General features: G+C 36.5%; 1 protein-coding gene across 1 annotated transcript in view; it reads right to left on the bottom strand.

The window, feature by feature from the left end:
• Window positions 1-23,974, bottom strand: part of lama3.L (laminin subunit alpha 3 L homeolog) — a 153,387-nt gene that overhangs the window by 57,769 nt on the left and 71,644 nt on the right. Inside the window, exons 19-34 of the mRNA XM_041566398.1 lie at window positions 21,981-22,086; window positions 20,569-20,668; window positions 20,179-20,335; window positions 19,470-19,602; window positions 17,182-17,324; window positions 13,938-14,035; window positions 12,521-12,674; window positions 12,109-12,266; window positions 10,041-10,149; window positions 8,603-8,700; window positions 7,902-8,073; window positions 6,864-6,990; window positions 5,294-5,433; window positions 4,685-4,800; window positions 2,273-2,484; window positions 1,781-1,982 (exon numbers count right to left, since the gene is read on the bottom strand). Coding sequence (XP_041422332.1) covers window positions 1,781-1,982; window positions 2,273-2,484; window positions 4,685-4,800; window positions 5,294-5,433; window positions 6,864-6,990; window positions 7,902-8,073; window positions 8,603-8,700; window positions 10,041-10,149; window positions 12,109-12,266; window positions 12,521-12,674; window positions 13,938-14,035; window positions 17,182-17,324; window positions 19,470-19,602; window positions 20,179-20,335; window positions 20,569-20,668; window positions 21,981-22,086 — 2,225 coding nt within the window. The remainder of the gene's footprint in view (window positions 1-1,780; window positions 1,983-2,272; window positions 2,485-4,684; window positions 4,801-5,293; window positions 5,434-6,863; window positions 6,991-7,901; window positions 8,074-8,602; window positions 8,701-10,040; window positions 10,150-12,108; window positions 12,267-12,520; window positions 12,675-13,937; window positions 14,036-17,181; window positions 17,325-19,469; window positions 19,603-20,178; window positions 20,336-20,568; window positions 20,669-21,980; window positions 22,087-23,974) is intronic.

Below are 23,974 nucleotides of genomic sequence, written 5' to 3'. Positions count from 1 at the left end.
TCCTGTAGAAATCAATGGGAGCTGTGCTGATCTTATTGGACCATTTGTAAACAATTCAGACTTTTTCAGACTTTCTTTTGCTAGTAATTGTCTGAAAAACATATTTGTCCAGTGTTTTTTTTTTTTTTGTTCGTACTTTTATTTTTTATATTTGGATCCTTCAATAATTTTCATGACATTCGTGATTTTAGAGAAAGTGAGTTTAATCATGGTTTCTAAAACCCCTAAAATTCAACCTTTGATATACTGTATGGGCCTCCACATATTATAGGTATGGGACCTGTTATACTGAATGCTAGGGACCTGGGTTTTTCTGGATAATGGAACTTTTTGTAATTTGTATCTTCATACCTTAAGTCTACTAGAAAATAATGTAAACATTAAGGGGCAGATTTATTAAGGGTCGAATAGTAAATTCGAATTCGAATTTTCGAATTGTATTTTTGGTCAAAACTCCCAAATTCTGATTGGGAATAATCCAAACTCAATTAGAATTTCGAGATTTATCAAACCTTGACCCTGGGAACAATTTGAATTGGACTATTCGCCACCTAAAACCTGCCGTGTTCATGTATAAGTCAATTGCAGAGGTCCAGTGACCCATTTGAAGATGTTAATAGCCTTCCTGACATTCGGGTTTTTTTCATAGAAAATATAAGAATAGTATATATAATAGTATATATATTAGTATATTAGAATTTATTTGAGTAAAAACAAATTCACATGAATTCAAAATTCAATCTATGATAAATCTGCCCATAAATAAACCCAATTCTTTTGTGTTGTTCTTCCAATATTGATTATATCTTAGTTTGGATCAAGTACAAGGTACTGTTTTATTATTCAGAACAAAAACAGAATAAACGTAGAGCGCATTATCCTCAAAAGTAAAAACTACTTTTTATTGTTGCGTTAAAAAGCACAATTGGCTGCTGTGTGATAGATGCCTTACATGTTTCGGGAACATTGTTTTAAAGCCTTTTGTACAGTAGATGGAGCTGTATTAAGTGTATAAAGGAACACCTTGAAATCATCTTGTTATGCCTATGATTAAGGGGTGTCCCAAAAGCAACCACTTGTGCTTTTTAATGCAACAATAAAAAGTGTTTTTTACTTTTGAGGATAGTGTACTCTACATTTTTTTGTTCTGGATGATTGTAGTTTGAGGAGTTCTGCTTGAATGCAGGCACACTGAATCTTCTATAGCCCTTTTGAGATACTCAGCAAGTGGACCAGGGGTGAGTCTGAATTGTTTTTTACTGTTTTATTATTACAGAGAAAAAATAAATCGTTTTTAAAAATTTGGACTATTTGGATAAAATTCACTCTATGGGAGATGTCCTTCCCGTAAAGAGTCATATGGATAACAGGTTTTCGTATAACGGATCCTATACTTGTGCTACTATGTTTCACAAAGAGGCAAATTTTATATGCACTACAGTTTAACTTATGAGGAAGTAAATGATCCCCACAATTTGTAGTGCATTTATGCCTAAACCTTAAAATCAACTACCTTCTAATTTAGATTTTTTTCTGTTTAGTAGATATAACATATATATAGACTCAGCCAGATCTTATCCAGCCCCAATCTCTGATCATCTGAAAATAAACTCTGATGGTGGCTGTGCTCTTTATTCTCTGCAGAGGGAGATAATTGGAAAAGCGTAACTATGGGTCATTTGCAAATACATTTGATATGAGTTCTCATTAGGAACACACTGACTTACAAAACAAGTCATCTTTATTCTGTGTAAAGTATCATTTGTTCAGTTTGACCTACTTGCATTGTCCACTTGTTACGTCACACTGAGGAGTTGGCTGGACTACTCCTACTGTAGAACAGTTACATCCTTCACAGCCAACTAAAGGATGGTAGCTAAATGATTGCTGGTCACACACTTCACATTTTGGCTTAAGAGTCTGAGGCGGACATATGCATTTTCCTGTGACTTCATCACACAGGCGGTGGCCACAATTGCAAGCTATATTTAAAAAAATATTTTATTATTAGAATTACTAGAATAAAGAATCATTTAGAGAATATGAACAGTAAATTTTAGCATATGCCTTTAGTAAAACCAGTTATTGATATATTCTTCTCTCTGATAATGGAAAAAACCTTAATTGAGCATATAATGGATACAGGATAGACTACTAAAAATATTTCTACAGGGAAATTTAAAAAGCACATAGTCAAAGCAATGATACATAGAATGGCTGCCTTTGGATTGTGATTTAAATAGAGCAGATGGAAATGATATACATTACTTACGTCTACAATGTGGAAATCCATAGTAGCCTGTAGTACAACTGCTACACCGACGACCAATTATATTAGCTCTGCAAGAACACTGACCCCCGACAGGATTGCACATTGGATTTGTTGCACCTTCTAAATGGCAGTTACATGGTAATGCTCCATCATTATAGGCGGCTACCAAAGACCTTGCTGAAGCTCTACAGAATCCAGATGAATTAATTGGGCTAAAAGACATAAATAAAACAATAAATAAATAGGTAATTGTGATTGAAATCTGTATTCATATTGCACTCAGTAACTCTATTTAGTATTATCTCTCTTTGTACAGTGTGCTACTGCATTTAAATATTATAGTACTAGAATGTTTCCGAGACACAGTGAGCTTATCCTCCAAAAGCCAGGGGGTGATTGAAGAATCGAAGAAGGTTCCTAGTCACTAACAAAGCAATCAAACTCTGGCTTCCCTCAGTACAGATTTACCTACTGTTGATTCAGTCTCAGTGGTACAGTTGACTGCTAAGCTTATAGAAAAATATAGTTAGAGGATGCACACCCAAAATAAACAATATGCGGTGCTTATCCACTGGAGGTTTCCCATTAAAGTCCCAAAAACTATAATAGTCAAAAATAAGGAAGGAGGATTACACATTCTATGTAAAAAAATTCAAAGTTTTATTACATCCAAAAGTTACAAAAATCAAATAATTGGCCCTACGCGTTTCGACAACCACATGGTCTTCATCAGGGGCAAAATACAATAAGAAAAAAAAAGCCTTTTTAGTCTGTGTACGGATACATTACATGGAAAATGTAACCCCCTTTTTGATAGGAGCTTATTCAACAGGGCTTATGTGATTAAGGTGCATAAACACTATCCGCACTTCCAAAACATATTTATTTTACACAGACATATCTGATTCCACAGTTTGAAAGAAAACCATGACACTCTGATTAACAATTTCCTAACATCCCTTACTCTTACAATGTAATGCAATCCCTCCCACACTTATTGCATTGTGCAGTAATGGATTCTGGCAATTGAAGTCCCTCAGCTTTGTTAATATTTAGTGCACAGAGTCTCTTGAAAACTGAGGGACTTTAAAGTAGGGATGCACCGAATCCGATTCGGCCGAACCCCTGAATCCTTCATGAAAGATTCAGTCAAATACCGAACTAAATCCGAATCTTAATATGCAAATTAGGATTCGGATTTGGTTCAGCCTGGCAGAAGGATTCGGCCGAATCCTGCTGAAAAAGGCCGGATCCTGGCCGAATCCTGGATTCGTTGCATCCCTACTTTAAAGGGACTTGAATCTATCAATTCCAAATGAAAAGGGTAAAGGAGGTTTTTTATTGCACAGTAAAGCTGGCCATAGACACAAAAATATATAAAAACAAAGTTTTGCATGGTTTTTAGACCATCTGTGGACTAGTCCTGACATTTTTCATGCCATGGTGATCGGTCAGGCTAAAAAATTTCTGTTGGCTAACGTTAATATCTTTGCATGTATTGTCAATATCAATGGGTGACTGTGCCTACTATTTTTGGGACATAGATTGCAATCTATCAATTAAATTGCCAGAACATCGTCTGATTTGTTGTCTTTCCTACTTAATCCTACAATTTAAATCGGAATGTTAGTTGTAGATTGTTGCTTTGAAACAAATGATCGATTTCTGAACGTTGGTTGTTCTTGGAATAAAATCTGAACGTCTATGACAGTTTAAGCCATTGTAAGTCAAAGGGTGGTCTCTGTAAACATAGACATGCAATCATGGTGTCCTTTTAATCTAAGACATCAGGTATGTCTGTATAAAAACAAAATCCATTTCTATTTATATTTGGAAATTTCTATAGTGATTATGAACCTTTTCTACATAAGCTCAATTGAGTGAGCTCATGTCAAAGTGAGGGGTATGTCTTCCTTTTAAGGCAATGTGAATAAAGGGTAACTCTTGAGAGCACAGACCACTGGAAAGTCTAGGAAGGGATAAAGCAATTCCCAAAACAGGATCTAATGACAAAAATATGAGAAGGTCCAATGCTCCTTTAAGGCAGGGCTGTCCAACTGGAAGAGGGACTTTAAGGGTGTTTTATGGTCCATAGCCTATCTTCACAGACTGCATTGTAGGACACCATCTTTTCTTTATTATCCAGCCATGAGGTATATTTATCTGTCTCCTACATGGAAAACGTTAAAAAGCAGGGAATAGCAAGCCTTTCAGGGTGCCAGATAGAGCCTGAAGGATTTAATAATATTTAGTACTGACTAGATCCAATAAAGAGTGAGTTAAACTCTCTGATATGCCCTAGAAGGCTTAATCTGAGACTCACTGAAGGCAATGCTACCACAATTTACATTGTATCATTACACACACAAACATATAGTATTAAATTCTTAAGCTCTAAGCTCTAGTTCTTACTCAATATAAAAGCTGTTTACACCACAAATGTTGATGAAATCATATGATTTGTCCAATGGTTTCTCCTGTAGTAGCTCATGTGAGTAGCTGTCGGCTGGAACCAAAAGAATATACTCCTAAAAAAAAAAGTTTTAAATAATTACTTGTGATTTTACTATGTAAAATATTACATCATATTTTGTTTAGATGAACACACACTAATTCAATACAAAGTAATATTAAAACAAAGCATGACTTTTTATCCACATTTTTGTTTTTTTTAGAATATATAGAATTTTATAAAATGCCGTTTTCTAAAAGGCATACTTAATCATTTTAGTATATTTATCTACTCTCACGCAGTACATTTTGAATTAATAGGACATACAGTATCTTCTTTCTGTCCCAGAAAACACAATCATACATATACATATAATTGATTTTCGTTGGTCAACTCTAGATTTTTTCGTATGAACAAAGCCTAATTAATTTTGTCATTATTTGTCACAACCTGAAAAGAAGGACAATTTAATAACAGATGCAAAGTTTTGCTCCAGATCTAATAATCTTTCTTACAGCAGCAAACTGTTCTCCCTTACCTGGAGAGTCTGAGCCCTTCTTTTAACTTACCAAAATTAATGACTTTTTTTGAGGAACCGCTACAGTCACAGAGAGGTCAGGATTAGTGATGTCAAGTGCAATCCGATTACCAGCAACAATAAGATCTCGACAACCAAACAAATGGGGGCAAAATGAAGCATTAAAAGAACCTGTGAATAGAATAGATTATTTTATATTTAGGAGATGCTGTTACATAAAAGATTGTGCTGTAACATTGACAAAATATATTTTATATAAATGATATTATATAAATGATATGGTCAAAAGTATCCAGACACTCTTTCAAACATGTCCTCAGTTGGAACACTCAATGCTGAATGCCAAATTGCATGTCAGCCCACAGAGTGCGGGTATAGGGAGCATGGGGTATTTATGGGCGATCAGAGGCAAACAAACGTCACCATATGTAACCCCAACCATTAGCTGGAGTGGTACAGAGGTCACCAACACTGGACTAAAGGCATAAAATGCAGGCACCGTGATGGAAAACTTTGTATTCTGAAGATGCCAGGTGAACAATAACTTTCTGAATTGTTTGTTAGAGGGGGAATGATTGCTTCAATGTTTGGGCAAAGTCCCCTAGTTTTTCTGAAAATTGAACAACTTACTATCATACTCTTCCCAAATCTGTTCTTCCTACCTTGCAGTAATAGTTTGGGGAAGGTCCTTTTAGAATAATGCCTCCACAAACAAAGCAAGATTGGTATTGGGTTTACTATGGTAAAAGTAAAGGAACCTTACTGGACTGCAATGTCCTGAACTATATCCAAATGAACAATGACTGTGAGCCAGCCTTGATCCCCAACATCAGTGTCCATCATTACTAATGCTTGTGGAAGCAAAGTGGCTCAATGAAAGTAAATCCTACAAATAATTTTCCAAAATCTAGTATTAACCCCTCCTACAATAGTACAGGCTGTTATAATAGCAAATGAGTTTTATATTAATGGGAATAACAATGGGCAGTGTGGGCAATAATCCCTAATAACACTTGGGGGTTATTTATTAAAATCTGAAAATATCTGAGTATTTTCTGAAAACGACTCCGACCAAATCTGCACAGGTTTTCCCCCCTTATTTAACACTTAATTTTGCCGAAAATGTATTTTGCGTGAAAAAGCTTTAAAAAAAATCGTGAAAGAATCGTACAAATTTTTAAGATTTTGCCCAGGAAACCATGAAACCTTCAGATTATTGTGCAAAACCCAGAGCAGATCAGGATATCTTCGGGACTTCTCCAATTGAACTCGGCAGGTCTGAGTTAGAGTACTTTTTTATTTGGACTTTTAACACCATCTGAGTTTCATAAATTCCAAACAATTTGAGTTTAATAAATTCCAAAAAAATGGATTTTGTAGCAAAAAAAAAACTTTAATTCTTTGAGGTTTTTGGAATTTGGACTATAATACATAACCCCCTTGGCTGCTGCCATATACTGCATACATGTCAGACCAAAGCAAATGTGCAGACAATTGAAACCCAGCAAAAAAGATACCACTGCAGTATCAAATATTTCACCATATCAGTTGATCTGATAATGATTGCCATCTTGTTTTATTTAGTGTTGCTGTACCCTTACCTGACCATTGCGCGCCTCCATTCACTTGCACTGACACAGGAAACATAGGGCTTAATTTTTGGTAATACTGTGCAATAAACACGTATCTCCCAGCATGTGGTATTCTCCAACTCAGAGTAACTTGACTCTGTTTATTAAACAAATAAAGTTCTATGTTAGAGATTTTACATAATCTGTTTTATGACAATATGTTCTAAATGTAAATAAACAATAAAACGAAAACCTTTAATGTGCTGTCAGTTCAAAAACTGTCATAGAGAGATGCAGAGCCATATACAAACTTAACTGGCTTACAAGTATTCATTTAAGAGAGTCATACACAGGCTTTGACTATACAGCATCCAAATAGACTATAGGAATCCAACCGATTGGCCCCCGGTAGATATGGCCACCTGTCTATTGTTCTGTTTGTTCATACCAACAGCTCAATTGACTGGAACAGCAGGAAGTGAAGAGAAGCTACGGACACACCATGCAATAGCCAACATTAGCAAATTAAATTTTCAAACCCATCTAGTTGCAGACTGTCTGATTCCATGGTATATAGATATGAAGTATCTGTCCAGCATACACCAACTGAAATGATTTTATTGGTACTGGTGTGGGGACCTGTTATCTAGAATCTTCAGGACCTGTGTTTTTTTAGATAACGGATAGTTCAGTAATTTGGATCCTTCATACCTTAAGTCTAGTAGAAAATCATTTAAACTTTAGATAAACCCAAAAGGCTGGTTTTGCTTTCAATAAGGATTTATTATATCTTAGTTTGGATCAAGTACAATGTACTGTTTATTATTATTATTATTATTATTATTAATATTAATATTACAGAGAAAAGGAAATCATTAAAAGTGTGGATTATTTGGATAAAATGGAGATGGCCTTCCCATAATTCGGCGCTTTCTGGATAACGGATCCCATACCTGTACATTTATAGCCAGGTAAAGCCTATAATGCATGCTTAACAACAAAACACAGCCAAACAATGAGAACACTAGCTGGAGCTGATATAATTAATATAAAAATAAAAGCAAATACCTGCGGTGATTTAAGCAAAACACCATTACCCCAGTGAGCAGAAGGTCCAGGTTCTTTCACAGAATTATGTATAATGTTGATTTGCCCACTGTCACCATTTGCATGTTTAACAGAATCCAGCACTACAGACAATGGTGGGTTTTCATAAAGTGAGGACTGAACACATGAAGGCCTGTCAAAAACAAAGAGCAAAAATGTATCCATGGCATTATTTTAAACTCTCTTTCTCTGAATCTCTTTAAAGAGTTATTTTTTGTATAAAAGGACATTTTATTTACCACTCTGATGGGCTGGCTAAGCCTTAACTTAGTCTTAATTTAACAATGTTCATGAGATGTTAGACTATGTTTACTACTATCTTATCATAAAGGGGATTATAGCACAATCGGAGGCAACAAGAACTGTGGTCAAACAGCCAGCAGCGCCTTCATAGAATAAGTGGTCTATTGTTTCCATTAGGTATGAAGATAAAATAAAAATTGGCACTGTACTGAAGTATTTTAACTCTTTAAGAGCACTAAAGGATTATTTCTGTATACACTGATTTCTCTTGCTATTGAATTTAATTCCCACATATGTTTTCCTGACTTATTTCATTAAATTGCACCAGTGCTTTTTGCCCAAAGTCCAGTTATGGGCCCTGAGACTTTGGGTGAAGATTACTGGCTTAAACTGTAAAATCTTCTGACAGAAGCAATTACCTTTGACTGAGATATCGACCATATACAGCAACACAATGTACTTTAGGCTCTGCATACTCAATAAAGAACTCCTCAGTGGGGACAATGCACACCTTGTGCTGAAATGAAAGGTCGAAAGCACAGTTAAAATGAAGTGTCATTGTCCGTTTGTAAGCTCCCCAAATGAAAATGGGAAATTTAGCACATAAAACATAATAGTTTAAGGGGGTTATTTACTGTGAAAAATTACTGATTTCGTTTCTATAAAATCGGACTTTTAAAAAATCACAAATTTTTCAGAATTTATTAAACCCCGAGGATAGAAAAGTCTGAGTATGAAAATCCGGCATCTCAGACCTGTCGAGGATGCACATAAGTCAATGGGAGAAGTCCCAAGGATTTTTTGATGTGTGCTGGGTTTCGTGCAATACCCAGAGTTTTCGAGTGAAAATTCTAAAAAAAAAGAGTGAAAATCAGATGAAAAAATCTGAAAAATATCAGATTTTTTCCCACAAAGCAAATTTTTGGGAAAATGTAATAATAAATAAGCGTAAAAAAACAGAGTGGATTTGATTGGAGTTTGTAGCAGGAAATATTGAGATAAATTCGGACTTTGATAAATAACCCCCTAAAAGTCTTTATGTGCATCATATAAGGAAGAAATGAAAAACCCTATGTCCCTCCGAATACATGTTTCTTAACCTCAGGTCCACAGATGTTGCTAGCTCATAGCTCATGCTTTTACCTTGATAACATGATAAAAGACTTTGGTTGTTTTAGTCTGGGAACCTAGGGTTAAGGAACAGGGCTTTATATTAAAAAAATAATATATATACTGTATAAAAATGCGGTATATCAGAATCATCCTTGGGCTTGCCCAACATCCGGACGCCGGAATTTTGTTTGTTGGGGCACATTGGAGACATAAGTCTCCCCTCCAGTGACAGATTATGATTGCACCAACTTCTCCATTATGCCAAAAAAGCAATTCTCCTAACATGGAAAGCTATGGAAACGCCTACACTAGGATTCTGGATTAAACTAATAGATGACATTCTTCCAAGACATTTTATTATTATTATTAACATGTATTTATATAGCGCCAACATATTGCGTAGCACTGTGACATTATTATACTTATATACCTAGCTCAGGGATGTCCAGCAAAATTTGGTACAGTTTGGGACCGCTGGTTGGCTGATCCACAAACGGACACCGTTAAATAATTTTAGGGACATTATGTTTATTACTAAATACTTTTGGGATATGAGAAACTGTGTTGGGAAACCTCACATTTTTCTTTCTATTCCTTTCTACTCCCTTTTTTTTCTCTTTAACTCTCTTGACTCTTGACTTCATTGTAAAACGGAAAAGTCAATAAAGAAAATCTTGCAAAAAAAAAATGCGGAATATGCCCAGTTATAAGAAAGCTCAATAGGCATTGCTTAATAAAACTTACCAGCAGAAAGCTGACGGATGAAGCTGATAGGTGTATTTCTACATCAGAGATCAACTCAAACACTGCAATTCGGTTCATGTTATCCACCACTATACTGCGGCAAAGGAAGCTGCAATAGAAAAATGAGGTTTATTTAAATATGTATCAACTTCCAAAACCATCAGCTGAGAATCAGTGTTTAAATATCTGCTGGAGTTGTGATGGGCCCATCTTCCTTCAAGCACATATGTGAGTAAACAGATCATGTTCCCTTGCTTTGAAGTTTTATGTGTCATAATTGAATGAAAAACCATATGCACTCCGACAAATAATTAAAATATAATGCTTGGTAATAGTTGTTAATTGTGATTCTGAGTTTACAGTCATTTTGCTTTGGTCAGTAGTGATGGGTGAATTTGTTCCGTTCAAGAAACGGCAAAATTTTGCGAAACGCAAATTTTGATGCCGACATCAATTCGCAGGCATCAAAATTGATGCCGGCTACTATTTTGACACCGGCACCAAGTCGATGCGCGCCTATTGTGTCTGATGCATAAAATTTGTCAACATTGCTGGAGTCAAAATAGGTGCCGGTGTCAACATTTTTCGGACGCAATGAATTTTCGCTGGTGGCGAAACACGGAAATTTGCCGCGAATGCATGCCTGTCAAATAAATTCGCTCATCACTATTGGTCAGTAACCATTGCTTTGTATTGACATTAACCTGTGCTCCAACAATGTCTTTGTAGCCAACTTTCTGTATGATTATAGGATTTTCCATGTAACACAATTGCCTGCCTCATGTTAACATCACTGTATAAATTGATTAGCACAAAGTGAGCTGTCTTACTTTAAAGTTACATTTTACCTGCACAACCTAGCTAAATGTCAGCATTTAAATGATGTATTTAGTTTAGGTGTCAACATCTAGGGCCACATTTACTTAGGTCGAATATCGATGGTTAATTAACTCTCGATATTCGACCATCTAAGTAAAATCCTTCGACTTCGAATATCAAAGTCGAAGGATTTCAGACTATCGAAGTCGAAGGATTTACCGCTATTCGTTCGTTCGAAGGATCGTAGGAAAAATCGTTCGATCATACGATTAAATCCTTTGAATCGAACGATTCAAAGGATTTTAATCCATCGATCGAACAATTTTCCTTCGATCAAAAAAAGCTAGGAAAGCAACTTTTCAGCTGGTCTTTATTTCTTCTTTTTTGTACTTTCTGAATTTTTTGCCTTCTTCTTCTGACTCTTTCCAGCTTTCAAGTGGGGGTCACTGACCCCATCTAAAAACAAATGCTCTGTAAAGCTACACATGTATTGTTATTGCTACTTTATATTACACATTTTTCTATTTAGGCACTTCCCTTATCATATTTCAGTCTCTTATTGAAATCAATGTATGTTTGCTATATAATTTGGACCCTAGCAACCAGGTTGCTGAAAATGTAAACTAGAAAGCTGCTGACTAAAAAGTTAATGGGGAACTATCCCGAAAATGAAAATTTAATATAAGCTTCATCATACTGAAATTAGAAACTTTCTAAATATAATCAATTAAATATTCTGTATTGTTTCTGAACATTTTTCATGCTTGTGTTGCTCCCCAACTCCTTTTTCTTCTGAATGTTGCTCACGGGTTCAAAAGGTTGGGGATCCCTGATCTAGAGAGACAGGATTTCTGCTGATTTTAATAGAGTGAGCTCTAATACATCTTCTAGGCTAAAGGAGCCCCCCTATAAAATTTATTGGATCTAACTGTCAATGAATATCTGACACCCAACTGCTGCATGAAGAGAGAATGAAGAGAAACAGATTTTTGTCAAAAATGACAAATAAGAAAACATGAAAACCAGTTGCAACTGTCTCAAAATATTACTCTCTACATCATACTAAAAGTTAATTTAAAGGTGAAAAACCCCTTTAAAGCACTAAACTACTAAAGGTCTTTACAAGACAATAAGGATATGACAGTTCCATGAGTTCTAGAACCCAAGGATAAGATATACACTGGCATTAGTATTTTATTGCTTAAGATGATTCAGATGATTTTGCTACAATTTAAACTACAAGACATACCTGTAGTTACAACTATACAGGTTCACCCTCGCTTCAGAAAGAAGAATATTGCTAATTCCCACATTAGCAAAATGTTGATGATCGTCTTCATTGGCATACTCCAAAAGGAGGACATAGGAGCCAACACGAGGCACACTCATCCGCAAGAACAAATCTACCTAAAGACATTAGTTAAAAATACAGATGTTAACCTATAGTGAGGGTTGGCTAGCAAAAGATCGGCTGATTGCACAGTTTTGGATGCTAGATGGTTTCAGATTCATAAAAAAATAGTAAATGCTGGTCCTCTCTCTAGTCTCCCCAAAGGCATCTAACAAAGCAATTCCTCAGTTCTGTATGCCATAGGGCTTAGTCAGATAACTCTCAATATACGTTCAGTAAAGCAACTTACATGAAAATCACTTGAACCTACCTGCCTTCCTGAAATATCTGCCATTGGTGGTAGTCCATGGTTTGCCTGGCGAATAGTTATTGGTTGGGTCACTCCATCTCGTCGCATATATTTCAGTTCAGTGCCAAGAACACATTTAAATGCATCCATTGTTAATTGTTTGTAAATTAAACAACTGCAGATAGGAAGACAAGATATTTTCTGGAATAATATAAAATTATGTAACAGCAAAAAAAAAAAAACGCTTCCACCAACTTATGCGCATATACAGGGGAGCTGTGCCAATGAGGCAAGTTGAGAAACTAGCCTCAGACAGCAGTGCCCCCAGGTTACCAGGGGCGGAAAAAAGCTCCTTGTATTTATTAAGGGTTGGATTGAAAATTAGAATTTTCTAATTTTCTAATTTTTCTAATTTTTTTATGGTCAAAATTGTCAAATTTGACTAGGGAATTATCCAAACTCGATTCGAGTTTTTTTAAAAAAAATTTCAATTAGATTTTCGAGATTTATCATACTCTGGCCCTTTTGGAATTCGACTAAAACCTGGCGAATTACTGTTTAAGTCAATGGGAGAGGTTCAGGAGTCAATTTGGAGTTGTTTGTAGCCTTCCTGACATTAATCAAGTTTGATCAAATTCGATTCGGGTTTTTGGGACGTTTAAATTTATCTGACTTTTACAAATTCAATTTTTTCATAAATCTCCCGAATTTCAAATTCATTCGAATTTAAGGGAGTTTAAAAAAACTTAAATTCGAAATTCAACCTTTGATAAAGGATCCTCTAAGAGCCAAATTTCCAGTTTTCGAACCAGAATTTTGCCTCTTATAGTGCAGAAAGCACAATTGCTCACCCTGGACCCGCTCAAGCTCTGAAAAGTCAGTACTGTGGGGAGGGAGGACGCCTCAGGCAGCAGAATGGTCAGGATCACCCCTACTCATATTCACTAGTACTGTTTTCATCTACTTTAGTGCATGAAATGCAAGGGATTTCTGTACGTGACATCTGTCTTGACCAGTTGCTAATTAAACTTTGTCGCACCTATTGATAGTCTCTGTTGTACCAGTTGTATAACAAATAACTGAATATTGTGTAAATGTACAACCATGTCTGGCACCACCTTCACCCACCCAAGCCTGTGGACCCTCACTTAACTTAACCTGAACCCGGTTTACTGGAAGATGACAGCAAAAGTAATGCACAGAGGCTCAAGGTGGTTCAGGTCAGGGGGCTCAGATCTGGCAATATGAAAAGCAGAATCCACCACCTGTCTGAACTAGCACCCTCATCCACCCGATCTGCGGGTTACACCATGGCTCCCATGGGTACGATATACATAACATTGTTTCTACAAGAGCTCCTACATGATATAGTGTCACCGCCAGACTCTGAGCAAATTAATTAATGGGCTTGAAAACACTTTGTTTTTTGTTTACGCACTTGTCTCCAATATGTCCAGTATTAGCACATGGTTCTGTGACTCTCATCTGCAATATGGATGCTTCATAGAAATCACTAGGCAACAGCACTAGGTAATCCTAAAAAAAGGTAAAACACTCAAAATATAAACACAAACATAAATGGATTGAGGAATCAAGCATGCTAGGAACATTTCTGAGACAAGAAGGCCAGCACTCAGTACATTTACACAAAAGCTGTTGAATGTTCCTCATATTGTTGAAGTATTACCTCATTGAGAAAAGCTTATGACCTAGTAATTATAAATGCTTTCCAACTGAATAGTTCTTTTATAATTGCTAGCAGCCACTACCAGTTATTGACTCAAGCAATCCATACATCCTTAGGCTAGTGCACTAAAATAATGAAAAGAAAGGAGAGGGAATGTGCCTTGATCTTTCCAAAGCTATCACTTTCACTTAATCTTGGGATACAGTTCAGGTAGCACAATTCAAAACAGGGCTTTTAAAAAACTATTTCATCCCCATTTTTGTTTTACCTTTATATTTCTCTAATGGAAATGTAAACATATTCCTCTTTTGTGTGGCATTTGAAAGACTGTATAAGAATGTTACTGGTCCTGTTGGCAGTTTTAGTTTTCCTAGGGCTCAGCTACACCCAGAGTCTGACAAGCTACATTATCTTCTCCTGTAAAAGGCCATTTAATAAAAGGTGAAGAGTTTATAAAGTTGAATAGCCCATAACAACAAATCAGATGTTTTCATTCAAACAGGTGACCAGCAAAGGATACAATCAGATTGGTTGCAGTGGGTCACTAGCAACTAAACTTCTCTCTTATCATCCCTGTAGTGTTAAAATCCCATTACACGTGAAGCCACCAAGAGGTATTGCCTATCACATTATTTCTTATATAGACATCCACACACCACATGGGTTTCACAGCACCATGCCGCCACGCTTACTCCGTAACAGCACAGAAAGACTTAAAAGTTCACATTTTATCTGACGCAGGCGAGTCTGACCAAGTGACTATTTGGTGTTCAGGGCAGTTGGTTTAATTATTCTGAGTATATTAGATCTATTTAGGGTGCAGGTTCAAGTTGTATTTTCCACGAGTTTTCAAGGTTATTTTTGAGTCAAAAATCTATTTTTCTGGTTAAAAATACGAATAAAAATTGAGTTCTTTTCAAAAACTTGAAACCCCCGACCCTGGAAATAACTCTAATCCGAAAATACACCATCAAAAACCTGTCAAGGTCATGTAGGAGTCAATAGCAGAGGTCCCAGGAACCATTTGAAGATGTTAATAACCTGCATGACGTTCAAGTTTTTTTCAGAGGGTTCCGCTAGAAAACTTGAGTGCTTCAAGTTATTTCGCAAAAACTCAATCAATTTGAGTTTTCAGGTCATTAACCCCAAACTCGCTGATTGGAGTTTTTTTGCATTTGAGTTTTTTCTTAAATTAGTTCTAGTTCATTCAAGGTATAAAAAACTCTGAAATTCAACCTTTGCAAAATAACCCCCTTAGGCTGTGCAGAAGGTTTTCCCTTCTCATGCACTTTATTGCAGCATTGCTTTACTCAGTTATGATATAGCATTACTTGCAAAATGATATGCTGATAAAATGGTAGCTGCTTCAACTGCTATCAGAATATTGGGGTTGACTATGCCAATATTAGGGTTGACATATTTATAGCACATATATTTAGAGTTATTTTATTGGATATTTTGTTACCTTATGGATTGTATTTGAGAGATATACATAGAAACAATTATATAAACTATTTCTAAACATGTCACCCTTTGTAATCAGATATTAATTAGACTGAGCATTGGGGTAGTGGTAAAAGGAATAGGGGCAGGCTAGGTTATTTTAAAGGGATACTGTCATGGGAAAAAAAAAATTTCAAAATGAATCAATTAATAGTGCTGCTCCAGCAGAATTCTGAAATTCATTTCTCAAAAGAGCAAACTGATTTTTTTATATTCAATTTTGAAATCTGACATGGAGCTAGACATACTGTCAATTTCCCAGCTGCCCCAAGTCATGTGATCATCTGTTGGAAGGCTTTTTGTAACTAATAAAACTGTGCCTATTTATTACATAAGCCTAGGGTGTGGCTCTCTATATAAGAAATAATTGATATATTTTACGTAGTGGTGTATATTATTCTTAAGCACCCCCACCTTATTTACACTTGAAGGTTAAAAATTAATTCTGTGAAAGGTGTGGCATAATAGGGATCTGGTTTCATGTTTTGTATAAATTATGTTATCAGAAACAAAGATAAAAATTGAAAATTACAGGTTACAACTCTCTCATATCCCTTGTTCAAGGAGATATCATAAAATGACATCAATGTAGGTACAGTATTCACTCACTGTACTAAGGCATACGACATATGGGGTGTCCTGACCATCAATATGTTCTAGAACACTAAGGGGCCGATTCATCAAGGGTCGAATATCGAGGGTTAATTAACCCTCGATATTCGACTAGGAATTGAAATCCTTCGACTTCGAATATCGAAGTCGAAGGATTTAGCGCAAATTCTGCGATCGTACGATCGAAGGATTATTCCTTCGATCGAACGATTAAATCCTTCGAATCGAACGATTCGAAGGATTTAAATCCAACGATAGAAGGAATATCCTTCGATCAAAAAAACTTAGGCAAGCCTATGGGGACCTTCCCCATAGGCTAACATTGAGTTCGGTAGCTTTTATCTGCCGAACTAGGGGGTCGAAGTTTTTTTTAAAGAGACAGTACTTCGACTATCGAATGGTCGAATAGTCGAGCGATTTTTACTTCGAATCCTTCGATTCGAAGTCGTAGTCGTAGTCGAAGGTCGAAGTAGCCCATTCGATGGTCGAAGTAGCCCAAAAAACACTTAGAAATTCGAAGTTTTTTTACTTCGAATCCTTCACTCGAGCTTGATGAATCGGCCCCTAGCAGTCAGATGATTTTCAGAAATACTCAGTTTGGAGTTTATCAGCACTGTCTATCTACCAAATACCCTAAAGGCAGGGTATATTCTATACTTTGCTATGGGAAACATTGATAAGCAATTTTGGATGTTTTAACTGTCACTGTTCTTCACAAGGTTCTGCATGGAGCCCGTGTGATAAAGGCCTAACTGCAAATCTGCAGGGTAATCGCTAGCCTTTATATAGGGTTCTTTCTCTGAGTAAACCCACTAAGTAAACTTACATTGCTCAAAATGGATATATAATATAATGTATGGCAATATGTGTGGGTTCTTACCAAAAGCACACCTTCTACTATAAGGTTAATGTTCCAGTTTCCAGGAGCCAAGGAAAATGGTTCAGCAAAGCTTTTTCCAGGCACAGTAAGAAATGCTGGCTGTTTGCTTGGGGGAAATACAATCTCCTTGCTTTGAAGTGTACCTATGGATAAAAATGATTAATTAGTGGGCCTTACTTGAGTTATATAAATATTTTTTCTATTATATGCTTACTTTTAAAGATTCCAGGCTCTATAGCAGGAGGACCCAAAACGCATCAAGCACTGACAAAGCCATGTTTTTTAAACAAATATTTAGACCATTTTTTAATTGATCACTGGTGTTGACTACTGATGGTGAGAAACACCTTGGAGCTTGCACTTGGGACTGTACTGGCAAGCCGTACTTACTGAAGTTGTACTTTATTTACTAACATTTGGTATTAAGAAAATAACATATATTGCAAAACATAGCCTTAGTTTTGGTTTATCTGAACAAATATCCTGTATATGAATTACCAGTTTCATTGATCATGTTTTTTACATTCTGTACTTGGAGTAAGGTTCTTAGTGGGGTCCCTCAGAGCTCTGTATTGGGTCCATTTTTATTTAACTTGTTCATTAATGGAAGCCATTGTAAGTAATGTATCAGTGTTTGTAGATGACACAAAACTATCCAGCTCAATTAATTTCATCCAGGTTGTGGCATTCTTGCAACAGGATCTTGACAAACTGGCAATCTGGGCAGCTAAGTGGCAAATGAGATTCAGGGACACATTTACTAAGGGTCGAATATCGAGGGTTAATTAACCCTCGATATTCGACCCTCTAAGTAAAATCCTTCGACTTCGAATATCGAAGTCGAAGGATTTACCGCAAATACTTTGATCGAACAATTTTCCTTCGATCAGAAAAAGCTTAGCAAACTTATGGGGAAGGTCCCCATAGGCTAACATTGTAGCTTGGTAGGTTTAAAGTGGCGAAGTAGGTAGTCAAAGTTTTTTTTAAAGAGAAAGTACTTCGACTATTGAATGGTCGAATAGACGAACGATTTTTAGTTTGAATCGTTCGAATCAAAGTCTTAGTTGAAGGTTGAAGTAGCCTATTCGATGGTCGAAATACCCAAAAAAAAGTTCGAAATTCGAAGTTTTTTTACTTCGAATCCTTCACTCGAGCTTAGTAAATATGCCCCTCAATGTTGATAAATGTCATGCACCTGGGATATAACAATATGCAAGCCACTTAGACCCTAAATAGGACTGCACTAGGCAAATCCATGTTAGAATAAACTTGGCTGTAGCAAGCAATACCAGTCAGCAGCTGCAAGGGCAAACAAGGTCTTGAACTGTATTAAAAGGGGCATATAATCACGGGCAGAGGAGGTTATTCTTCCGCTGTATAGAGCGCTGGTAAGGCTCCATATAGAATATGCTGTAAAGTTTTGATCTCCAGCTCTCAAACAGGATATTATTGAATTAGAGAGGGTGCAAATAGGCTGGTAAAAGGAATGGATAATCTCAGCTATGAAGAAAGACAGTCCAAGTTGGGGTTGTTCACACTGGAGAAGAGGGGCTTAAGAGGGAATATGTTAACTTTGTTCAAATATATAAGGGGATCTTACAATAATCTTTCTAATTTTACCAGTAGGTCCTTCCAGCTGACAAGATGGCACCCATTCCAATTTGAAGAAAGGAGGTTCTAGCTAAATATTCAGAAGGGTTTTTTTTACAGTGAGAGCTAGAATGATGTGGAATTCTCTCCCTTAATCAGTCATACAGGCTGATACATTAGATAGATTTAAGAAGAGGTTGGATGGCTTCTTGCAAGTGAGTTAATACAGGGTTATGGAAGATAGCTCATAGTACAAGTTGATCCAGGGACTGGTCCGATTGCCATTAGGGAGTCTTTTCCCCCTCTGAGGCTAATTGGAGAGGTTTCAAATGTTTTTTGTTTTTTTTTTGCCCTACTCTGGATCAACTAGCAGGTAGGCAGGTTTCATATAGACTTAAAAGGTTGAACTTGATGGACATGTGTCATTTTTCAGTCTAACTTACTATGTTACTTAGTATGTTACTTTGGAGTTTGGATCATAAAAACACAATAATGCCCAAATTTGCAGACAGACAGCTACGTGAGTTTCTCATGAAAGCAAAATTTATGTCACTTCTAGACAAATTTACTTGGTTAAACAAAATAAAAATATATTTTTTAAAGCCGATTGCACAATTATACTTTCAATTATAATTGCAATCCAAACATGACACTTTCTAAATAAACCCTAAAATGTGTTTTAGACAATGTTTCCTTACCTTTGCTTGAGCGGGCCTGATAGGCAGTTATACGTCCTGTTACTGGATGTAATTCACCGTTAATATACCTTAGGATAATACGAAACACATTCAGATTTGATCTTTCCACATTTACAGAGAGTTTTACTTCATTCTATAGGGAAAAAAAGTAAATAGTTTATCATACACCCAGACATCACTGGCACACTGGTTTACCTATGGAACAAATGGAAAGCCAAATAATGCATGTACAGAATGGTAAATATTTATTAATCATGATCATGCTGATGTAAACTACAATATTTAAATTAGGTAACATCAATTATTAATTTAAAATAATCACTGTTATAGTCTGTCCAGTGTGAACATTTAGGGCCTTATTTAAAATCTTATTTAAATAAAAAAAAATTTGACCAAACTAGAATCTAGGATGTGACTTAATTTAAAAAAAGCACGGTCCAATCTGATCGGGGACAAACTCAATAAAATTGAGCGAAAATCGGAATTGTGTGTTTTTTTAGAGTCTCTTCCTGAATCACTCTGATTTTTGCCCGAAAAGTCAGAAATAGATGAATTTTCGGGCCAATTCCCAAGGAACCGCAGCTTTATACTATAAATATGGGCACCGGTATGAACATAAACTTCACCTCATGGCAAGTACCGTTACTAAATTATTTTTTCTTTCAGTTATAGTTTAGTACTTGTGTGGGTTTCCAGGGTATCAACTCACTTGGATGGAAGTCATCGGTGCATAGCCTCTCCAGCTGAATCCAGGAAACTCTCCCTGATCATATCCAAAGCGAACATCTCTTCCTAATGGTGTTGTGCCATCCTCAATTTCAAATTTCATTTGATAGAGATCAGGGAAGTAGTGGTTTAATTTGGGTCTGAAAGAATGCAGTGGAATAAACAAACAAGTTGGTGTATCTTTATTACCCAGAAGCAAAACCTGCTGAGTCTGTGTGTACTAATTAAAACTAACTCGCCCTCTGCATGACAATGGCTGCCTAAACCTGTTAAGTTACCGAATCTGCTTACATGGATATTCTTTCTATACTCTGAATAGCAAAAGAATAGATGACTAAACAAGAAATGAAAGTAGCAATAAAACACAACTTACTGATCACACTTCACACCCTCAATGTTATCTCTACAGGAGCAGCTTCCTGAAGACTCAGAACACAGGTGACTGACAGCTCCTCCCACATCACACTGACAACCTGTCAGTCAATTACAAGATTCATCAACACAATGTTTTAACTTGGGGGGGGGGGTGAAGAAAAACAGCCAGAATAAAAGGAGACAAACAGACAAAAATAAAGGAAACACCAACACTACAATTCTCAGCAGACAAAAAGCACATTGAGACAATTCCTGACACTGCATGACAATGCTGAACTACATTGATAGCGGCAGTCAGCTGATTTGTATGTACCTGTCTGTTGATGATGAAGATGTGAATCCAATGCATAGACAACCAAGAAGACTATGTGCATTTTTCAACATTTGCCCTTAAAATGGGTCATATCCCCCTTTAGACATGAACTAATTTAGTTGGCCATATGTAAAAAATATGCATAAACACTGACCCTTCAGAAATATAATCATATTTTTTCACACAGATAAACCTGATTTTACAGATTTAAATAAAACTGTGATACTTGTAGGAATTATTTCCCAACATCCCCTTAGGCTCACAGTGTAATACAGGGATCCCTAACCTTTGGAACCCGTGAGCAACATTCAGATGTAAAAGGAGTTGGGGAGCAACACAAGCATGAAAAATGTTCTTGGGGTTTCAAACAAGTGCTGTGATTGGCCATTTGGTAGCCCCTATGTGGACTGTCAACCTACAAGAGGCTCTGGACGAGATGGAAGAGATTCAATTTGAGGAGAATTTTTTTTTTCCAAATTCAGCTTAAGTTTTTTTCTCATAGACTTCAATGGAGTTTTCACGTGATAAAAAGTGAGACGTTTTTCTGAATTGTATATTCAAATTGAATCTCTTTTTTCTCACTGAATTAAATCTAGCCCAATGTGCAAACTGGTGCTAAAAGACCCCTATGGGGCCTTCCACACCTCTGGGTATGAGGTCTCTATTGTTGAACTCCTAGTGGAATCATCTGCAGTAGTAGTAGTAGTGCAGTAGATTAGATTGAGTATCTGAGCCAGTACTTTTAGATCCCTGTGTTGAAGTTTCTTTTACCCTTATGCTATCAGACCCAGAAAAAAGTGGAATTATTCTCTGAGGAATAAACCCTACCCAGTTTAAAATGTATAACGAAAAAAAGTTAACAACATTTGAATATTAAAATCTGAAGGTTGATGGTTTGCAGAAATAGTGAATATACCCAAACATGTAAAAAAAACACATAACGTTTGCCAAGGTGCAGTAAACTATAGCAACCACTCAGATGTCTACAGGTAACCAGTAAATGCTACATGCTGAGTGATTCCTAGAGGCGATTACAATTGTAGCAACCATTTATTACATGACCTCAATATTGTTGTATAGTGTTGTATTATTGTTACCTCTACAGCCAAAATAATTGCGGGCTTCCAGTAAATAATACCCCTCCTTGCATGTGTCACAAGCTGCACTGCACACATTGGGTTTGCAATGACAATCTCCCTCTGTCTGAAAAGAGAAATCAGATCACAAGACAAATTTGTATAGTAGAAAATTACATTCTAATGGGTATTCAATTTACCAGACCTGGTGGTCAGACCATGAATGTACCTTACAGTCTCTGGAATGTACCCTACAGTCTCTGGAAATGCATATACAGTGTTGAGTAGTGATGGGCGAATATATTTGCCAGGCAGGAATTTGCGGGGAATTCCCGCAATTCGCAGCGAATTCCCGCAATTCGCTGCAGGCGAATAAATTTGTGAAACCACCGGAAAAATTTGCCAGCGACAATTCGCTGGCGTCAAAGAAAAAACGGATGCCGGTGCATATTCGCCAGCATCAAAAAACGGACGCTGTCGTAAAAAGAACGGATGCCTGCAGTCAAAAACGAGACGCCGGCGCAGTTTCGCTAATTTTTTGCCGTTTCACAAATTTCTCGGGAAATTGAAACGTTTTGCTTCATTCGTAGATGTGCACATGAGCTGAAGAACACATACACAACCAATATGGACATATATATAGCTTGCATAGTAAAAAGAGAGACATATTAAAGGAACAGTTCAGTGTAAAACTAAAAACTGGGTAAAGAGATGAGTAACATAACCAAACCCAACTTCCTACTTTTCAGATCTCTAACTCGGAGTTAGTCCGTGACTTGAAGGAGGGCCACATGGGACATTACTGTTCAGTGAGTTTGCAATTGATCCTCAGCATTCAGCTCAGATTCAAAAGCAACAGATATGACCCATGTGGCCCCTCCCTCAAGTCTCTGATTGGTTACTGCCTGGTAACAAGGGTAATCATTGGAAACCAAGAGAGTTGAAAAGCAGGAAGTAGTGTTCTGGCTATTAAAGTATGTTACACATCCAGTCACTCCAGCCTTTATACATTACATTTTTGCTTAACTAACTATATTAGAAATATTTATTTATTTTGCACAACCTATCTATTTACCCAGTTTTTATTTTTATACTGAACAATTCCTATAAAGAGTGCAAGTGGGGAGAGTAGCAGGAGGGTGTGCCACTTGGCAAGACCCAACCATACCCTTGGTAATGTCTTGGAAAGATTTTATGCACTAGGCTATCCCACAAACATAAAAGTCTTGGCTCCCATGATCTGTCTAGTCATTGACAAGCAACTTGTAACTATCCATTAACATTTAAAGGCTGAGAGAATGTTGCCCATTTCATTCAATGTAGCTTTAGAATACCTCAACGCAATGAGCAAGGCTGCTAAACAGGTCCATTTTTTAAATTTTAAAGGTTGTTATAAATGTGAGAGTAGCCAATGCATTACTTTCTGCAAGTCTCTCATGAATTTAAAGCTACAGTTACCAACAAAATATATAGTATCAAACAATTTGTAAATGGTATCAGTATAGGAGTAATTTATCTAATTACCGGCAGAAAGGGCAATAAACAATATGTGGGTTGAACTATGCGGCCCCTGAAAGAACGTATAAGGGAGCATATAAACCAGATTAGTAATATTAATTTCTGTAATAAAACCAATGGCACTAGACACTTTATGGAATGTAATAATAGGGACTTGAAATGCTTTTCAGTGCAAGCGATTGAACAGGTGAAAATAGGTATAAGAGGAGGAGACACGCTAACCATATTAAGTAAGCTAGAAGTGTATTCGATTTTTACTTACAGACACCATTACCATTAGGTATGAATTTTACATTTGATGTGACATGTTTTGTATAATTTACATGAAAATAATCTGTATTTAATATGCATTGTTATCATTTACTGTGTTTTTATATTACTTTAGCTTTTCCCCTGATAGGTGAAGTGATTTTATAGTTGAGTGGGCTGATCTGGAATACCTTGATGAGATGCTTATGCAATAATGGCCTTTAATTGATGGGAGGGTTTATTTGAAA

Source organism: Xenopus laevis, chromosome 6L, assembly GCF_017654675.1.
Source record: "Xenopus laevis strain J_2021 chromosome 6L, Xenopus_laevis_v10.1, whole genome shotgun sequence".
Taxonomy (NCBI): domain Eukaryota; kingdom Metazoa; phylum Chordata; class Amphibia; order Anura; family Pipidae; genus Xenopus; species Xenopus laevis.
The sequence above is the reverse complement of the archived record's forward strand: the minus strand, read 5'-3'. Positions and strand labels throughout refer to the sequence as shown.